This window comes from Triturus cristatus, chromosome 12 (assembly GCF_964204655.1).
Source record: "Triturus cristatus chromosome 12, aTriCri1.1, whole genome shotgun sequence".
Classification (NCBI taxonomy): Eukaryota; Metazoa; Chordata; class Amphibia; order Caudata; family Salamandridae; genus Triturus; species Triturus cristatus.
The window spans coordinates 142745242-142762820 of NC_140595.1; the positions used below are offsets into that span (position 1 = coordinate 142745242).

Genomic DNA, 17579 nt, shown 5'->3' on the forward strand with positions numbered 1-17579 from the left:
TGTTTTATCCAGCTCCAAAGACATTACAGATGAGTCCCACTAAATGAGCGTCCTCACTAGACCTACATCAATGCCTTTGCAAACTAAGTATTTATAATCATGCCCTTCTTCATCTAGCCTTCAAGGACTTTCACGTTCCAAGATACCAGTTTTAACTCATCCATCTTACAGGTCACAGACGTTATTTCAGGGGGTGACCCACCGGTTCAAGTCATATTCCATGCAGGCACAATGTATCCAATAAACCAAGCCCTGACCTAAGCCAGTTTAACTCCCCATGTTCTCCCCACAGTATACCACAGTGCTGTTTGTTGTTAGTTTCAAACTACCCTTGAACTCAATGCCCTTAGTGCACTTAGAATATTTCAACCTTAGATAAAGAGAAGCATGATTAAAAATCAATTTGAGAAAGAGGACCAGAAATAAAGAGACGAGTGGAGGTAAGACCCTTATCCTGCTAGCCACTACAAGTCTCAAAACAAGTCAGTGCACAGTGATCATAGCGTTGGTGAGTTCATGTAAACTGCCACCTGCTTACAGACCTCAGTCCATAGAAAGATTTTGACATCATCCCACTTCTAAAAGCATCATGTTTCTTCCTCATGAGATCATTAATCTCACCCTCCGTTTGCTTTAGCATTTCCCGGTACTGAGGGTGTTGAAAGGCAAGCAAAGTCAACACAGTTGGTACAGACAGTACAGTAAAAGTTGGCCTCCACCTCACTACTGATCCCTTGGATTGCACCTCTTGGGGAAAGGATGTAATATCAGTACTTAACCTCACCCCTTGCTCAGTATGGCGCTTAACCAATTAAGCTTTCCCCGTGGTATACAAAACCTCGAGCCAGTCCCATACTTTATTAAATTTCACAAAGTGCTATGTTTCACCATCAAGAAGTATCCATAGGTATGCGGGAACTTCATGATACACTTAATTCTTCTATCTACCTATTTCCTATTAACTACATCTTAAGTCCTCCTCTGGTGCTTAATGCCTGTGTAAAGTTTGGAAAAATTAAGTTACACATTTTCTTGGACGAACAGGCCTGGTGATTACTTTGTCTGCATCCCAATCAATGAAATTGAGGAGGCATTCTCTGATGGCCCTCGCGAGGGGCAAGTGGTTTTGAGGCAGCACTAGGGCTTAATGTACCCCTTCGACCAAAGACAGAACGCAAAGAGACTTCTTGATATTAAGTATTTGGTGGAGCAGAGACACAGCAGACCTGCCCCAGATAATGACCCCCCTCTCAGTAGGTGCTGCCGTCAAAGATAACCCTATTTTCTCATGGTGACCATGGCTCATAGATGAGCAGATTGAGTGTCGGAGTGGGGGTGGGGACCTCAGGAGCAGAGCCTTACACCCCATTTGCAACTCCTTCTTGTGGGTCCTTGGAGGGATGAAAATGGTACACCTGTTGAATCCATGCCTACTCGCATTAGCTGCATAAGCTCTATGTTGATACACACCCTGGGTGATAAGTTCCCAAGTCTGTTACAGGCACTCTCAAATGTCGGTATATCAGTTAACACTTCTATCTGTACTAGTGGTGCTCAAAGGAAGGAGGAATCACCCTACCTCCTGAAAATGAGATACCAAGAGATCTCTCTAAGTACCACAAAGCGATTCCCAAGCACACACTTTCAAATCAATAATATACAATATGCAATATTTTGGACAATCTTTGTCTTTTGTTCTTTATTTTCTTTTTGTCTTTTCATGCCCTGCCAACACGTGTTTTGTTGTATCGGGTATTTCCCACGACTTCCTTAGGGCTGTCTTCTTCTTGGTGTATACGCAATAAACCTTGTTCCCGGTTCTACATCCGTTCCGGTGGTATCATAGGTGTTTCTCAGTCTAACGGAATCATATGTGTTCAATATGATGTGTACTTCTTGTCGGTCTTAAATTGTTTGTTTCCATAAAGGGGAGTATCCAGAATCAATATTCGATCATGTTTGGGTACCCATAATCTGAAACCCAGACGTTCAGACGGCGTTCTATTTCCTGTTGTGTGAACACGTAGAACCGGGGACAAGGTTTAGAAAATAAAGCACAAAAGACAAAGATTGTCCAAAATATTGCATATTGTATATATTATTGATTTGAAAGTGTGTGCTTGGGAATCGCTTTGTGGTACTTAGCTCTATGTTGCCTGGTACTGGATATTTAATAGAGACCCTCACAATATCATCCCCCTACTCAGAACTAATGGGGTCACACCTATCTGGAAGGGCATGGGGGGGGGGGGGGGGACAGCTTCTAACATATGCACAGGTCCGTCTAAATGTCATTAAAAAAATACTATTGTATTGTACCACTACCGACAATGACTACCGAAAGTTTTGCATTATTTTGTTTATGTTGGACATAAATAATGGAACCATGAGTCAACGCAATACTTCTGTAATGCAGTAATGTTTATTTGAATACTGACTACGGATAAGTGCTCGGTTGTTTATGGGCGAGATTATCTATGTCAACAAGTGATCCGAACTATGTATTATAAGTGATATATCGACCTTAAACGTTATACATGTAATAATTATGTAAAGTACCCAGGGAGGGATGACATGTACCACAAATTTGCTATCCTCCTCTGGCAAATGCCCATGAAGTATACTGTATATGTACTTGCATAAATGTCCTTAATATCAAATGGTCAAAAAAAAAGTATTTGGTGGTCAACTCTTCCACAAACAACTCGGCCCACAGACTCTCCAGCACTCCCAAAATCTACACATAGTTTCATCCAGAGAGTTGTTCTGCATCTTGCACTTAAGCATCAAGGTATTTACAAGAAGTGGTGTTACAGTCGCAGGGTGTTAACATCCACCACACTTTACACTGTCTTCCTTTCCACTGTGCCCACTCGTGCGATTTTCTTGAAATCTATGCATAGAACTCTACAGTTGATAGCTACTGTATCAACCTTCTGTTCAAGTGCATTATGGGTATCATGTACAGCAAGCAATATGTCATGGAGAAAAGGTTCTGGGTCTTCTTTTCTGACATTCTGCCCAGAGGCCAAGAGGTCAATAAGCAAGCATTAGTAGATAGCCTGTCTGGTAGGAGCACAAAAAAGGGCACATTGGTCGTGTGTTCTGATACTGTGAATGCATGTTCCTTTAGCGTCAGATTCATCTGTTTGGTGCAGTGGGCAATAGTACAGGTTCAGGGACGTGATCCCTCCACTCCTGAGAGAATTGTCACTGCCGCTTATCACTAGCCCCAGCCACAGTCAGTGAAGCGGATAGCAAGTGGCTCATCGCCTGCCCTGTCTGCTGCTGCCTGGCAGTTCCCTGAGGTCACATTTGTATGATAACCCACCTACACCTGTATAGAAGACTTTCTACTGCACTACAATAATATCCTCATGTTCCACATTACTCTTTTTGATGTCACTGCTCACTTCTGGGGCAGGACTATCACCAGAGATCTCACCCCACTCTTTGCTTGTCCTGCTATGTTCAAGGATACCCCTCATCCCCCAGCCATAGATCCTTATCCCACCATCATGTTGTAATACCTCTGCGTCCATCTTGCTCTCTGTGGTCCAATGGTGGCGACACAAGGATTCTCAGGAGGGACTTCTGAGCCCATCGATAGCCAGGAAGAGTATTATCAGCCACTGGGCTGCAGCACCAGTGCCAGCCGCAGACTCCTTGGCAATTTGTAGATGCTCCTGCGTCCCAATCGCAGCCTCCAATCCGCTACTCAAAGAGCCAGCCAACTTCACCAAACCCCGCCCAGGCCTTACCGCTTGGTGACGATGTGAAAGCCTCATTAACTTGTTTCCCCCCAAGGTCTCCCCAGGTTGGAAGGAGTAATGTTGGCTTACATAACCATATCCTGAGTATTACATTTAATTGTAATTAGCCTAGGTCTTCCTAGCTGCTCAGCCAGAGTGAGAGAGGGTAACAGAATGTTGGTGTGACTGTGATGAATGGAATGCCTGGGTGCCTGTGTGGATGAGTGATGACAGTTGGAGATGGGCTGAGCAGCTAGGCAGGCTGCTCCTGGTGGGGCTGGTGTAGGAGCTGGTACATGGCTGATCCTTGATTGATAGCACTTGACTTGGAACTAATAAAGAAGACTTAGAAACTTACAACATGGCTACCAGTGTCTTCATGTAAAGAGCACAACATAATTTTGGCGACGAGCGGACCTGGACCCAAGCGTACTTAAGGATTGTACAGAAACCCAGAGACTACAAAGAAACCATTGTAACCAGCACAACTACAAAAGAAAAAAAAGAAAGAAAAATACAATAAGCAGAATGGAGTAAATGACAAGCCAGCCCCACCAGTGTCCTGTCATCGGACGGCCCCAACCTGTATCCTGCCTGATTTTGCTCCATGAACTGGACCACAGGTATGGTCTGTATGTTAGGGTATGAATTGACTGACTTTCACCCTACCACTTCCTTTTGAATCTGCCGTATGGATGTATCCACTACGCAAAGGAATTGTGGCTGTTCAAGATGTGAGTTGTGGTCCAACTCAGTGAAGTAAATTCACAGATGCCACACAGGAGAGATGTGGTGTTGCTAAGTCTTCTGCTTTGTTGTCAAGAAGTGCGTTTTTAAAGATAATTCACTAAGTGGTCATTTATGAGACTCTTAAGAGTTACACAACCTGCATTGGAGTTTGCATCACAAAGTGTTTTTCTGATTCTCAAGACCATTTTGTCTGTCATGGATCAAGATGTTCCAGGGTCTGCGTGCAATAGTGGCACATATGGACATTTTAAGTTGGTAACGTGTGTATGTCCTAGTCAGATTGGAGTGAGGCTTTACAGTTTTAACCACATCTTCATGTTCAGTAAAGCAGTCATCGAGTAGTGTATACTACTTTGTGTTTGCCCTGGATCAAGAAGCCGTGTCAAACTGCTTGTGGTAGTTTTCACTGTTTGCCAGCTGTCAAGATTATTTTTATTGGAGCAGTCAAGAGAGGGTGTCTGTGGCCGTACTTGGGGAGCTGCCATTCTGTTTTTCAGTACTTTCTTTCTGCATGTGGAGAGAATTTTCATCTTATTTTTTTAGACTTAATTTTGTACTTCGCAGTCCCACTGGACAAATGGCAGTTAAACCGCTCCTAAGCAATTTGAAAATGATGGCGCGTGCTGTTCTCTACCCGCGCGCAGCCTTACCTTCACCCTCAGACGTGTGGGGTCTCCATGGTTCTTCGGTGACGCTCCTCCGTTTTTCCGATGTTCTGCAGTTCCTTAATGCACCTACGTGCCTGGAGCCACCCAGCATGCCGCCGAAAACGTGCCGCCATCTTGTGGCTGGCAGCCACTATGTTCCGATGAGTTGCCAACCACGATGTTTCACTTTGCCAACCACGTTGCTTTGCTGGTTTAAATAAAGTTTGAACATCACATCTTGAAGTCTGGAAACGACGATGTGGACTCTGCTTCAGTTCAACGGAGCGTTCGTATCCTGTGGGCAAGTCTTTATCTACTCTTGATCGGACAATTTTCTTCGTGGTAATAGCAACTGAGTCTGGGCACATGTGACGTCTATTTGGGTAAGGGTTTAAGGAGTTTGAAAGACTTGTAGGTTCACCCTCTGGATCACGCAGCATACATCGTTTGTTTGAAGATACTTTCTGATATTGCTGTCAACTTCAAGCTACACGTTTTTCTCTGCTCTTCTTTGTTTCTTATAGTACAGTGTTCACATCATTCTCCAGTGGTTGTAGAATGAATTTGTCTCCACTTCAAATAGGAAAACCAAATACAGCAACTATGCTTAATGGAGAGTGCTATGTATTATTGAAGTAGCAGTATTTTTCGTTTGGTTTTAAATTGGTGTCACAGTTTTCGTGTTAACAGGCAGCCGAGTGGCACATGATCTTTTTCATATGTTTCAAATCTACTAGGTCATTTCCTAAAGAGTAGGTTTTGTTAATCTTGTCCCGTTGGAGTTCCTAGCCTAGTAGTATTCGGGTTAGAGGTCGCTCACCGGCCTGGGGCACAAGTCACTAGTGTTCTACAGTAAATGTAACATATACAGCAATTTTATGTCGTGATTCCACAGTTTTACGCTGTTTATGGTTCGGACGTCCTAGTCTCCTGGTGGGTGGACATCACAGTTTCTCCCTTACATGAGGGTGGTTCTGGTCTTGGTGGGTGGTTCCCTTCTTCTTGTGTTGTGTGTGCAAGTCGTTTTACGTTGCACGTTGGGCTGATGTGTGTGTAAGTCGCCTTGCGCTACACGTCTTGTCTGTGTATATGTGTGTAAGTCGCCCTGCGCCTCACATGTTGTCCTGTGTAAGTCGCCCTGCGCTTCAGTTGTTGTGTGTAAGTCGCCCTGCGCGTCACATGTTGTCCTGTGTAAGTCGCCCTGCGCTTCAGATGTTGTTGTGTGTAAGTCGCCTTGTGCATCACATGTTGTCCTGTGTAAGTCGCCCCGCGCTTCAGATGTGGTCGTGTGTAAGTCACCCTGCGCCTCACTGTGTGTACCCTCTATGTGGTCCATATTGTGGTACACGTGTATCTGTAGTGTTGGTCACCCTTGTTGTCTGTTTCTGGCCTCGGGTGTTTGTCGTGGGGTGTGTTCACCTTTCACTACATGGTTTTTCAAATGTTCAGGGGGAAGGATGGGGTTACTGTTAGTATGTAATTTGACAATTTATACTCCTTCCCGAAGGTACGTAGTGTTAGTCTGTTTCTCTGCGATGCAGTGTTAGTCTGTTTCTCTGCGTTATCTTGGATTGTGATTTAATAACTATTTGAATAATCTTGAGGGAGGATGGGGAATTTTGATGCATGTTTTTATATATGTCGTATTTTGCCCATCTTTTCTTTATTTGCATTGTTCTCTCTTTTGTGATGTTTTATTTTTAGTTGCATCCTTTAGTTATGAACATCATTGCTTATCTTGTGTGTAGTTATCTGTTTCAGTATTGTAATCTTTGTTTTCATTTTAAAAGGAAAGGGATAATGTTATATCCTGAGTATTACATTTAATTGTAATTAGCCTAGGTCTTCCTTGCTGCTCAGCCAGAGTGAGAGATGGTAACGGAATGTTGGTGTGACTGTGATGAATGGAATGCCTGGGTGCCTGTGTGGATGAGTGATGACAGTTGGAGATGGGCTGAGCAGCTAGGCAGGCTGCTCCTGGTGGGGCTGGTGTAGGAGCTGGTACATGGCTGATCCTTGATTGATAGCACTTGACTTGGAACTAATAAAGAAGACTTAGAAACTTACAACATGGCTACCAGTGTCTTCATGTAAAGAGCACAACAAACTTGTTTCCCCCCAAGGTCTCCCCAGGTTGGAAGGAGTAATGTTGGCTTAAATAACCATAATAATTCTATTTTAGAGTTGGGTACAGTTCAAATCCTGGTTTTCTTATACCTCAGGGCTCGAAAAATCTGAAAAATGGTACTAGTCCTGCAGGTCTAGTACCTTGAAAAATCTCCTCGACCTAACTGCAACCTACTTGACCTCCATCTCTGAAAGCGGAGCAAATGTGACAAGTTAACAAGGTTTAAAGGCATCTTTATTGCTCATTCGCTTTGTGAGCAATAAAAATGCCTTTAAATCTTGTTATCTTGTCACATTTGCTCCGTTTTTAAAGACAGAGGACAAAAGTTAGTTTGTTTTCCTACTCGCCAGAAAAGGCAAGTAGGACCTAAAAATAGCTCGTCCTCATTAATTCTACCTCGCAAATGCGAGCGGGCGAGTGGATTGGTCGAGTCCTGTACCTATGCGCACAAATCCAGATTATGGAGGTGACTGGCACTGAAATGTACTGATAATTTGGTGACAAAAAAAATATTGAAGGCTAGTTTTGGTATTGCTGTGGTCCACACATTTGAGATCAGGAAAAAATTATGTCATATAATAATGCAGCGCCAGAATTAATTTTTGGAATGTGAGTCTAGCAGAAATTTGGCCTTGACAGATATTCTACCTTGTTTATGCTATTCTATGAAAGAACACTTGTAAAATCAAAGCAGCATTTTCTACGTACCCGTATGGATATGGAGGACAGTAGCGTTGTACGACGGAATCCTTTCCCATGACCCACTCTTTGTCAGCTCCATAAACTTGTTATAGAGGGCCATCAGTTCCTTCTTCCAGCTGGGGTTGGGGAGGGAAAAATCCGTGCGAGGGTCTGCGTATGCCGATGAAGACTAAAAGTTTAAAAAAAATGATTTACCTTCTTACCAATTTACAGCTCTGGGAAAGCTGCCGCATTCCATTAGCTCTAGACTCTATATCAACCAGTTTCCAACATGGCCACTATTTCCTTAGGGACTAAACATCCTTTGCAGTCATGTTTACAAATCCATTTTGATATATCCACCGGATTTTCTCACTCTGTGTTAGTCTTTCTCTACAAGTAAAACACTTGCTATCATTTAACCCTGTATAATGTCAGTGTTGGGACGAAAAAGTCCTCTGCGTGGTGATGGACATGTATCCTGAGGCACAACTGTACTGATATCTTGATCCGTCATGGTGATTTTTGTTGTCGTAGGCAAACACGGATCATGCGTGTGGCAAATAAACAAAGGCATGTGTCACAGATCGCCGTGTTGTTGGACTGAGAAGGGCACACAAAGCACTACCCTCATGGTTGTGGAAGGTTACTACCTTCACCAGGAGTTAAGCAGTACGTGCGAGGTGGTGGTAGTATACCGTGTAGAGATCAGTAAGAGTTACATTTTTTTAACTAGAATGAGGACTACAGGCCCGCTCATTTCTTAAAGTTTGGCTGCCCTGTGCTTAGCTCGCCCTTTGGTCTACTTTAGTTGGATGTGAGGTGCTCTTCAGCGCAGGAGAGGTGACTGCGTTAGATGTATGTGTGCCTGTAAAGGGGAAAAAATACAGAGATAGAGCAATGCTGTGCGTGCACGGTGAGTGCATGTACTGGGTCTATGTGTACTTGCGAGCAGTACAGTACATGAAGGGTATAGTGCTGTGCAGCGTGCGCATGATGAAGGTGTGCGCTGGGTGTATGTTTGCCTGCGAGTGGCACAATACAATACTGAGCAGTATACGCAGAAGGAATGTGTGCCTGTAGAAGCACAATGCATGGAGGTAACAGTGCTAAACAATGTGTGTGCTGTGCAAGAGCGGAATGTCCATTGGGTCTGAGGGGCCACGCTTCTTCCCTCACTTTCAGTTCTGGCAGCCAGGAGCCAGACATGCACATTTAGCGCAGGTTCCTGGCTGCCCGAGCTGAACTTTGCTGGGCTGAGGAAGTCACAGCTCCTGGGGGCGTGACGTCCTCAGCTCAGCAAAGGTCCCTGAGGCCCTCCCTTCAGTGACGAGGGGTAGCGTCACTGATTGCCTCGCACCTGGGTGCTATAGTTTTAAGCCCTGAAGCGCCCAGGGTCGAGTGTCAATCAGTGACACTTCATCACAGAGTGGAGTGGGGTCAGTAGTCTCACTGACCCCATCCCACTCTGTGATGAGGTGGGACTGCTGCCTTCCCTCATTGGCTGACCATAGGTCAGCCAACGATCCCAAGCCTTCTGGAACCGCCGAGGCAGAGCTGGTTGCAGGTAAGTGTGTGTTTTGTTTTCTTTTTAAATCAATGTTTGGTGCGTGCGTGCGTGTATGAATGAATGTTTGGTAAAGAGTTTTGTGAATGAATGTGTTTGTGTGTGTGCACGCGTGTGTGAATGCATGGTTGTGAGTTTTATGTGTGTGTGTCCCGTCCGCCTCGTCCCTCCAAAACGAACAGGCCGCCACTGGTGCTGTGTACAGTGCAAGTGTGCCTGTAATGATTTATAAACCGTGTTCACTAATCTGTTTCCACCCAGGATCCATAGTAGGTCAGGCCCCAGGACATAAGGTGTAAAAAGCTTCAACCCTCACGATTGGGCCCAGTAACCCCTGCGTGCCCCACGGCCCTCTAAAAGCGGTTCTGACAGTCCGCATTTGATATTTTTGATTAGTGCCGACTTAGTCCAGAGAGACATGTGAATGCATGAGTACACTACACGTCCGGCAGGTCACGAGAAGCCCTCAATAGTAACAGAGTTGGTTTTATAAACAGCAGATCGAAATAGAAATTGCATCCTATATATGGAGACCCCTAGGGCATTATAGCCAGGGACTACACCGATGAATGGGATGCCAGAAGTATTTTGTATTCCTTATTACAATTTACAATTGAACAGTACATGAATAATAATAGAACATTATTTACAACATCAATAAATACAATGGCGACCACAGACATTATTATAAATAGCTTTAAAAGATGACCATGCCTCACTAGAATCAAAAGTAGATATTAGTTCCGAACACGTAGCATTACAGTTTCTAGAATCTATATTGCACCTTGCAAGGCATTGATAATAATCAAAGGCTTCCATTATGTCCCTGTACCATTCATTACTGTAAGAACCTACTAACCTCAGACAGCTGTCAGGAAAGCAGCATGTATGCAAAAAATATATATAGTTCAATATGAAACATCTGCAACTCCCACAATTACCTGGTAGCATTCCCAGAGTGTCAGTTGGCCCCAGGCATGAGCACTGCAGCCAAATCCCTAATGGAATGGAAAGGAAATTAGGATTTTGTATTAGTAGTCTGGGTGGGACTGGGACAGCAGATAGCCCGGGAACCAAAATAAAAGTACCCTCATTAGTGAATTAGACAGCTAAGAACCTGGCCCATGTATGTAAATTGTAGCAGTTTTGGACTTGCCCATGGGAAAATATTGGGTCAGATGCATCAAGCATTTTTCTCTTCGCAAACGGGCCGATTCTGTGATTGGACCGTTTGCGATAGCAAAAAATGCTTTTGCTATGCATCAAACTCAATTTTGCGATTCAGTAACCTGTTGAGCGATTCGCTATTTGGAAGGGGCGTGTTTAGGGCGTCCCTTCCAAATGTGAAACCTAACCGTATGCATGAATGTTTTGTGACTGTGAATGCGGTCGCAAAACATTCTCATTTTACCACCTACTTCAAGTAGGAGGTAACCCATTCGCAAATGGGAAGGGGTCCATAAGGGACCCCTTCTCCTTTGTGAATGTTAGTAAAAGTATTTTTAAGAGCAGGCAGTGGTCCCACGGACCACTGCCAGCTCCTAAAAAATGAAAAGAAACCTTTTCATTATTAGGTCTCGCGACCTGCATTGCACTACACAGCAGTGTTCGCGCAGGCGAGAGTCCTTTTGTCCGGGTGTTCAGAAAAGGACCCTGGAATCGCACACGCTCGTGTGTGTGCGATTCCTTTTGTGCTACCCCATTGGCCTTTGCGGGAGTCTTTTTATAAAAGACTGCACGCAATTGGCCAAAGGCGGGCGCGTTGCTCCGCCCAGGGCCTTTTGGTGTCTATTACGCGCTTGGTGCGCGTAATAGACACCAATAGGCCATGTGGTTTCAATTATAGTGCCCAGACACGGGCGCGATAATTGAAAACACGTCTCGCTGTGGCGCGCGCGCACCACTCGCGGGATTGTTCATTTTTGGATCCATTTCTCATGGAAGCAACGGATGGAAAGAAGCGCTGACGTCTTGTTTAGGACTTGTTTTATGATGTGAACACATCTTAATTACTTAAGGTAGGAAACAAGGAACGTTAACGTAATGATTAATGAAAATTATTGGTAAGTAATCTGGGCTTCAGAAAGTGATATAATTAATATTATTTGCAGTAAAGATTAATACGAACCCATCCACCGGCCCGACTAGTGATTTTTCTAGTTCTAGGCACCATGCCTTGTGACAGTTGTTATCGTAAACAAAGGCATAACTTGGCAGGATAAGCAAAACTCACTCTTTGCATGGCACGACATACAAGATGGCGCAAGGAAGAAACAGCTATTGCGAACGCAGTTCATGCCTACCATAGACATACTCCACGTGTACAGGAAATGTGCCCACCTGTTTCATCCTGGTCACCCGCAACCACCCTGTCCTTTTTCAGGGTTCGGGCATCAGACTGACTCTGGTGCAAGTTATTTGGTAAAGTCGAGAACCCACAAACACCCCACAGGAGATATGTTTTCTTTCGTCAACGAAGCAGCCAGACACCATTTTGTCACAGTGCCGCCCCTGCGCTTCCTTCTTCGAAGGGATTCCATGCACAGGGGATTTAAAAAATGGCGTTTGGCAATTTGGCGAATGATTTTAACAACTTGGTAAAGACGTCCGTCAAATCGAAGAATTTCGAATGATGTATACATTTATACAATACATTTGCGTCTCTCTTCATGGTTGCATCACCACCCAGGGACTGCGCCTGTGTACCTAGTGAGCAGGTCTGTGTGCCCTGAGTGTGTGTGTGTACTGTCACTAGACATGGCCATCTGATTCTGTGGCATAGAGGGAAAGAGAGAGCAGCTACTCTGGTTAAAACTTATCAGACCCGCTGAGCCTGGCTATATCTGAGATTCTGCCCTGATCTAGGGAAAGATTTGGCATCCCGTCTAAAGCCCGGGGTGCTCCCAGCCCTGGACTCCTGCAAGCACCCAGCTGCACAGTGCATCACCATTTCCATGACTCACCGCGAGCCATAAAGAGTAAAGTAAAATACACATTCACCTGAAGCCCTTACATCACTGCAGGCCAATGCTAGTCAATAAACCCCGAGCCGGTGAAATCAAAGCATCCTGTAAAGGTTCCCCAGGTGTTTTATAAGAAAACGGTGCCAGCCGCCCCCGGGGGCACCGGTGAGATCAAAGAGCATTAGGCGGGCCAAGGGCCCAGACACAGTCAAGCCCCGAACCGTTCAGGTGGCAAAAAAATGGGAAACAGTGGAGAGATGCGGGAGTATGAACAATAACGACTTTAAACAAGCATTTGCAATGCTTTAGGTCTCGCATTTACGCGAGTTTGAGCTATTGACATTGCAAATAACCATGCCTTTTATTTTTGTTTTCCTTTTTAAAACATAAATAAAAGGCATTATCATTTACAATGCCAATAGCTTAAACTTGCGTAAATGCGAGACCTATTGAATTGCAAATGCTTGTTCTGTTTCTAAAGCATCTCGTTTTCCTGTAAGGAAAACGGGCTGCTTTACAAAAAAAAGATTGCTTTATTTAAAATCTCAGCAGGCCCCTATCCCTGTGATTTTTGCGATTCCTAGGGGGTTGTAAATTGCGACCCACCTCATTAATATTCATGAGGTAGGTAATTTACGTCCCCTTAGGAATCGCAGAAAGTGTACTACACACTTTCATCCATGCCGTTTTGCGATTCCCTAATTGCGAATCGCAAAGATTCGCAATTAGGGAATCGCAAAACATTTTTTTAAAAACATCTGGCCCATTGTGTTTTTAGTAACTATTGTTCGACATTTGCTCAGATTTCTGGGTAACAATAAGAGATGGAATCCATGCAAGTCACATCTCCGCGTATTCTCCTGGTCTATCTACTTCTCAAAATGTGTGGGATTCATAGTTTTCTTGGATTCCTAGCAAAAACTACATACCTGCAACATACCAAATCTCCATAACAAATCCTGCAACCAAACTTCTCTATATGAAAATGCAGTTTTTGTCTGTACCCACTGCAGTCTGCTACTCCACATGTGGTCTCCATTTGATAGAATGATGGGTGGGATTGCATGACTGGCGGTGCATAAGGTGACCAGACTCTAGGCCAGGGCACACAGGTCCTCTTAATTCCCCAGTTATAGAAGATACATGATCACTACTAGGAAGTGTAGTATGTCCCTGTAGATTGACGCACAAGAGAGAAATTCTACAATCTGGTTTCCCAGGAATGCAGAAATGCATGTGGTGGGAGAGGCTAAACAGAAGCATGACTTGTGCCACGATGGCTCCTTGTTCCAGGTATTTCTATTCTCCAAGAGGACCTGGAATGCATGTAATAGGTGAAGTCCGGAGCGAAGCATGCCTCGCTCCAAGATACTCAATTAGCTGGTCTATTTGCATTTTTCTGTTAGACTAAAAATAATCCCTTGAGTCCAGAGCAACACTAAAGGGCGCCCTGAAATAATGACAGTCGGGGGTAATTGCATTCTGGTAACACCCCTCCAGATTGGAAAGAGGCCGGAGAGAGGTAATTCCTCTTATGTCAGGTTGCCCAGCTCTATTTGTTTTTTGCATTAGACAATAAATGATCTGGTGCCCAGGGAGGCTTCCATGTCTGTTGCGGGGAGCACAACAGGATAATACACACACCAGCTAAAGATGTGAGGTAGGGAATGCAAGGGGCGATGAAGGCTGCGCTCCGCTGTTACTGCTTGGGATCTGGCATGTTCTTGTTGGTGTTTCTTACTCCGGCCCAAACAAAAGTCACCACCCAGAAAAAGTGAAAAACCCATGTTCTGGGTCACAGCAATGATCCAACAGATGTCAAAGAAGCTTCCAAGCACAGCAAGCAATTTTAATGCAGCGACAACCCTCTCTAGACCCTTTACCTTCTATTCATATGACTCTGCAGACAGGAATGAGAAAAATGGGAAAAACAAAAACTCTAAGGACCTAATGCTATTGAAATCCCTCAGGTGCAGTACATGGGCAACTAATCACATCAGCCAAAGCAAGGCACTATAACAACAAAGTCAATTAGGTTGCCAACAGAAGCAGAAAACTATTCAAAATCTTAAAACGCTGCATCATGCCTGGTCTCTCTCTCTCTCCAATCCCATGCTCTACAGAAAGGCGCAATGCCATCAAACTTTTCTTCAATGAAAAAAAATACAAAGAATTCAACAGAACATCGAAAACACAAGCCCTGCTTCTACTCTAAAAACCGACCCTCCACGTCATCCCACAAAAATCATCCTTAAATCCCATCTCTTGCGGGGTGGGTTGGGCTCCTGCAGCCAGGCCCTGCATCCAACCCCAGTTTGCAAACTTCTAAATGAACCCTGGGGGATGCAGCATGCGATGTGGATCTTCCAGGACCGTGAGATACCAATGCGAACAAACTGATAACAGTTGAATAGGGAGAAGGAGAACGAGTGAAGGAAATGTAAGACATCAGGGCAGAGATGCAGGTGGGATGGTCAACTTGTAGGTGTCTGAAACACCAGCAATATCTGGAGACAGCAGCCATCTTTATCTGTGGTCAAGAGAGCTTGTTCCCTGATGTGTAATTTACCTGTCTCCATTTTGCAGTGTGATCAGAAGCTTGACTGGTATCCATCTGTTGCTATGATCTTGGAAAGGTGTGTGGACAGCTTTTTCAATAATGCTGCAGAGGAAGGGTAGGAAACAGAGGGGCTGGTAATTGGCAAGGTCATCAGGGTCTAGTGTGGGTTTCTTCAGGAGTGGAAGAATCTGCATTGCCTTGAGAACTTCTTGGAAGATGACCAGTGGGATGGAGGTGTTTGACAATCATGATTGTGGGTGAGAGAGCTTGTTAGACAAGGGCTTTGTTGAAAGATGAGGGTAAGACATCTTCTTTGGGGTGGTGTTAAGGATGTTGCATTATTGAAGTTACTCGACCTGCAGGTCAAGTAACATTTTAAGTTTTTTCAAGGCCTGAGCAGGTTCCTCCTAGTGAAGCGTCTCATCTAACCACAGTGACTGAGCCCCTGAAAGTTGGTAAAGTCATTTGGAAGAATTTCCCGATTATGCCAAATCCCATTCCTCCAATAGCATTCAAACTGTAAGCACGAAGAAGTGATTGTGAGGCAAAAGCGATATATCCATCCCGAATTCTGTGGCCAGGGGTCTCCTTGGCATTCCTCCCCCAGTGTTAATCTTGGGGGTGAGCCTAGGGGGACTTTCACCAGCTCTATTTCAGACAAGTCACCGGATCATAAACTTGAAAGGCCCGCTGCCACACAGCTGATCTTGAGTAGCCAAATGACCAATATTGGATGTACATTAGTAACCTCTCTCCCGCCACCTCGCCTCAAGCTGACAGGACAACAGTGGGGGCTTCAAGGGGTGCGACAGCATATGAAAGCACCCCCCAACCTTTCCCTTTGACAATTCCAGAGTTCTCACAATAGACCTCCAATCTGTGAGACAAGCAAGGGAGCCGCAACAATCAATTGGACTATGTCGACAATGAAGATGCCACTGCCACTGCCACCTCAACAGGTAATTGACATAGATACCCTCTCCTGAAAAGGTGAGGGAGCCGTTAAGGTGGCAGACTTTAGAGAGTGCTGTCCTCCATTTTGCAGGCTATCTCGCTGCATGCAGATAAATTAGACATCCAAATTTCCGTCCAGCAGTCGATGCAAGATGAGGTCACTTGCCACTGCAGTCCTCTGATTGAGAAACTTGGGTCGCATCCTGATATAACGGCAACCAAAAATGGCGATCTAAGAGGTGAAGCAGCAAGGCAAGGGTGGCCTGGGTCTCCAGGAATGCCAACCAAAAGATTTTGCCAGTAAAACCTGACACAGCCTGTGACACCCTTTTCAATAAGGGCCACAGCGGTCAGTACAGGAGGCTCAAAACTGACCTCATTTGCTTCACCCACAACAACTCATCTCGGATTACCATCTTCCACAAATCACTGAATGAGACATCCTCCTCCAGAATCCCGCATGGCTGCCAGCTAAAAGTCCTCCCTCCAGCCTGCTTCACAGGATAAATCACTATCTCCTTATACGACACCGGTCAGTCATGATTCAAGCTAAAGACACCTATCTTTCTCTGTTTTGCCTTATATTTCCATCCTAGCTCAATCCCCCTGATACTCTGACTCCCCCTCAACTCATTAATGGACTCTACCCTCACGCCACACTCCACTGTTCCAATCCTCTTGTGTAGCTAAGGCCCATCACCCGGAATGTACAGTTTCCACTTTGGACCACCCACTCCCTTCTACCCCTCTAGCCTCTTCTCCTCCCAATTTGTCCAGCGATAACTTCATCCTCAACACTACGTCCCAACCATAGGCCAGCACTCTCATCTCCGCCCATGCACCATCCTGGGAATTTGAAGAAACTGCCCCCCACCCCCAACCGGGGCAATTACCCCCTCAATCATCTATACCCCTGTATAATTTGTCACATCATCCACGTCTCAGGCCCCCATACACTCACACAGCCAAGCTCACATGCTGCTACCCTACCCCCCTCTCTTCACTTCCAACTACTCAGACCTTTCGCCCCATCTCCTCCCATCCCACCCCTGCAACCCACATGCCTCTGTCCCACAACAGCTACCACCCATCCTCACCTCAACCACTACAAAATACATCTGTTTTTCTCAGTGAATGTCCTGAAAACTTAATTTACACCACAGCAGCACCCACACTCACCTTCAAACAACACCACTTGACTTTGTTTCCTTCAGACCATAATCTAATAACCCCCCTCAACACCTTACCTCTCACCCCCTCCCAACTCTGCCTTCCAAAAAGAACTCTCCTCAGAACCTGCTGTCCCTACCCAGCATCATAACATTCCCTGCAGAGCTCTGCACACCCTCTAAAACAAACTAGGCCTCCTAAACTCCAGAATCTACCAGTGTGACGCAACTATAATCCACTTGAGCTCTACTCTAAAATGTTCACAGTTTTTGACTCCTTACTCCTCTTGGCTGGAAACACAGCACCCCAAACACTTAATCATGAGCAGTGCTCTTCTCTCACGCCTCAAAAGAGCTGCACACAATCTCTCTGAAATTTCTAATTTACTCGCTATCTATAATACCTCT

General features: G+C 45.0%; 1 protein-coding gene across 4 annotated transcripts in view; it reads right to left on the bottom strand.

Annotated features, from left to right (window-relative positions):
• Positions 1–17579, bottom strand: part of LOC146772922 (acyl-coenzyme A thioesterase THEM4-like) — a 120540-nt gene that overhangs the window by 62536 nt on the left and 40425 nt on the right. For 2 of the 4 annotated variants that reach the window (XM_085637577.1, XM_085637579.1), the window contains exons 2-3: positions 10467–10523; positions 7986–8148 (exon numbers count right to left, since the gene is read on the bottom strand). In XM_085637577.1, coding sequence (XP_085493703.1) covers positions 7986–8148; positions 10467–10523 — 220 coding nt within the window. The remainder of the gene's footprint in view (positions 1–7985; positions 8149–10466; positions 10524–17579) is intronic. The other 2 variants (XM_085637580.1, XM_085637578.1) reach the window with 1 other exon arrangement.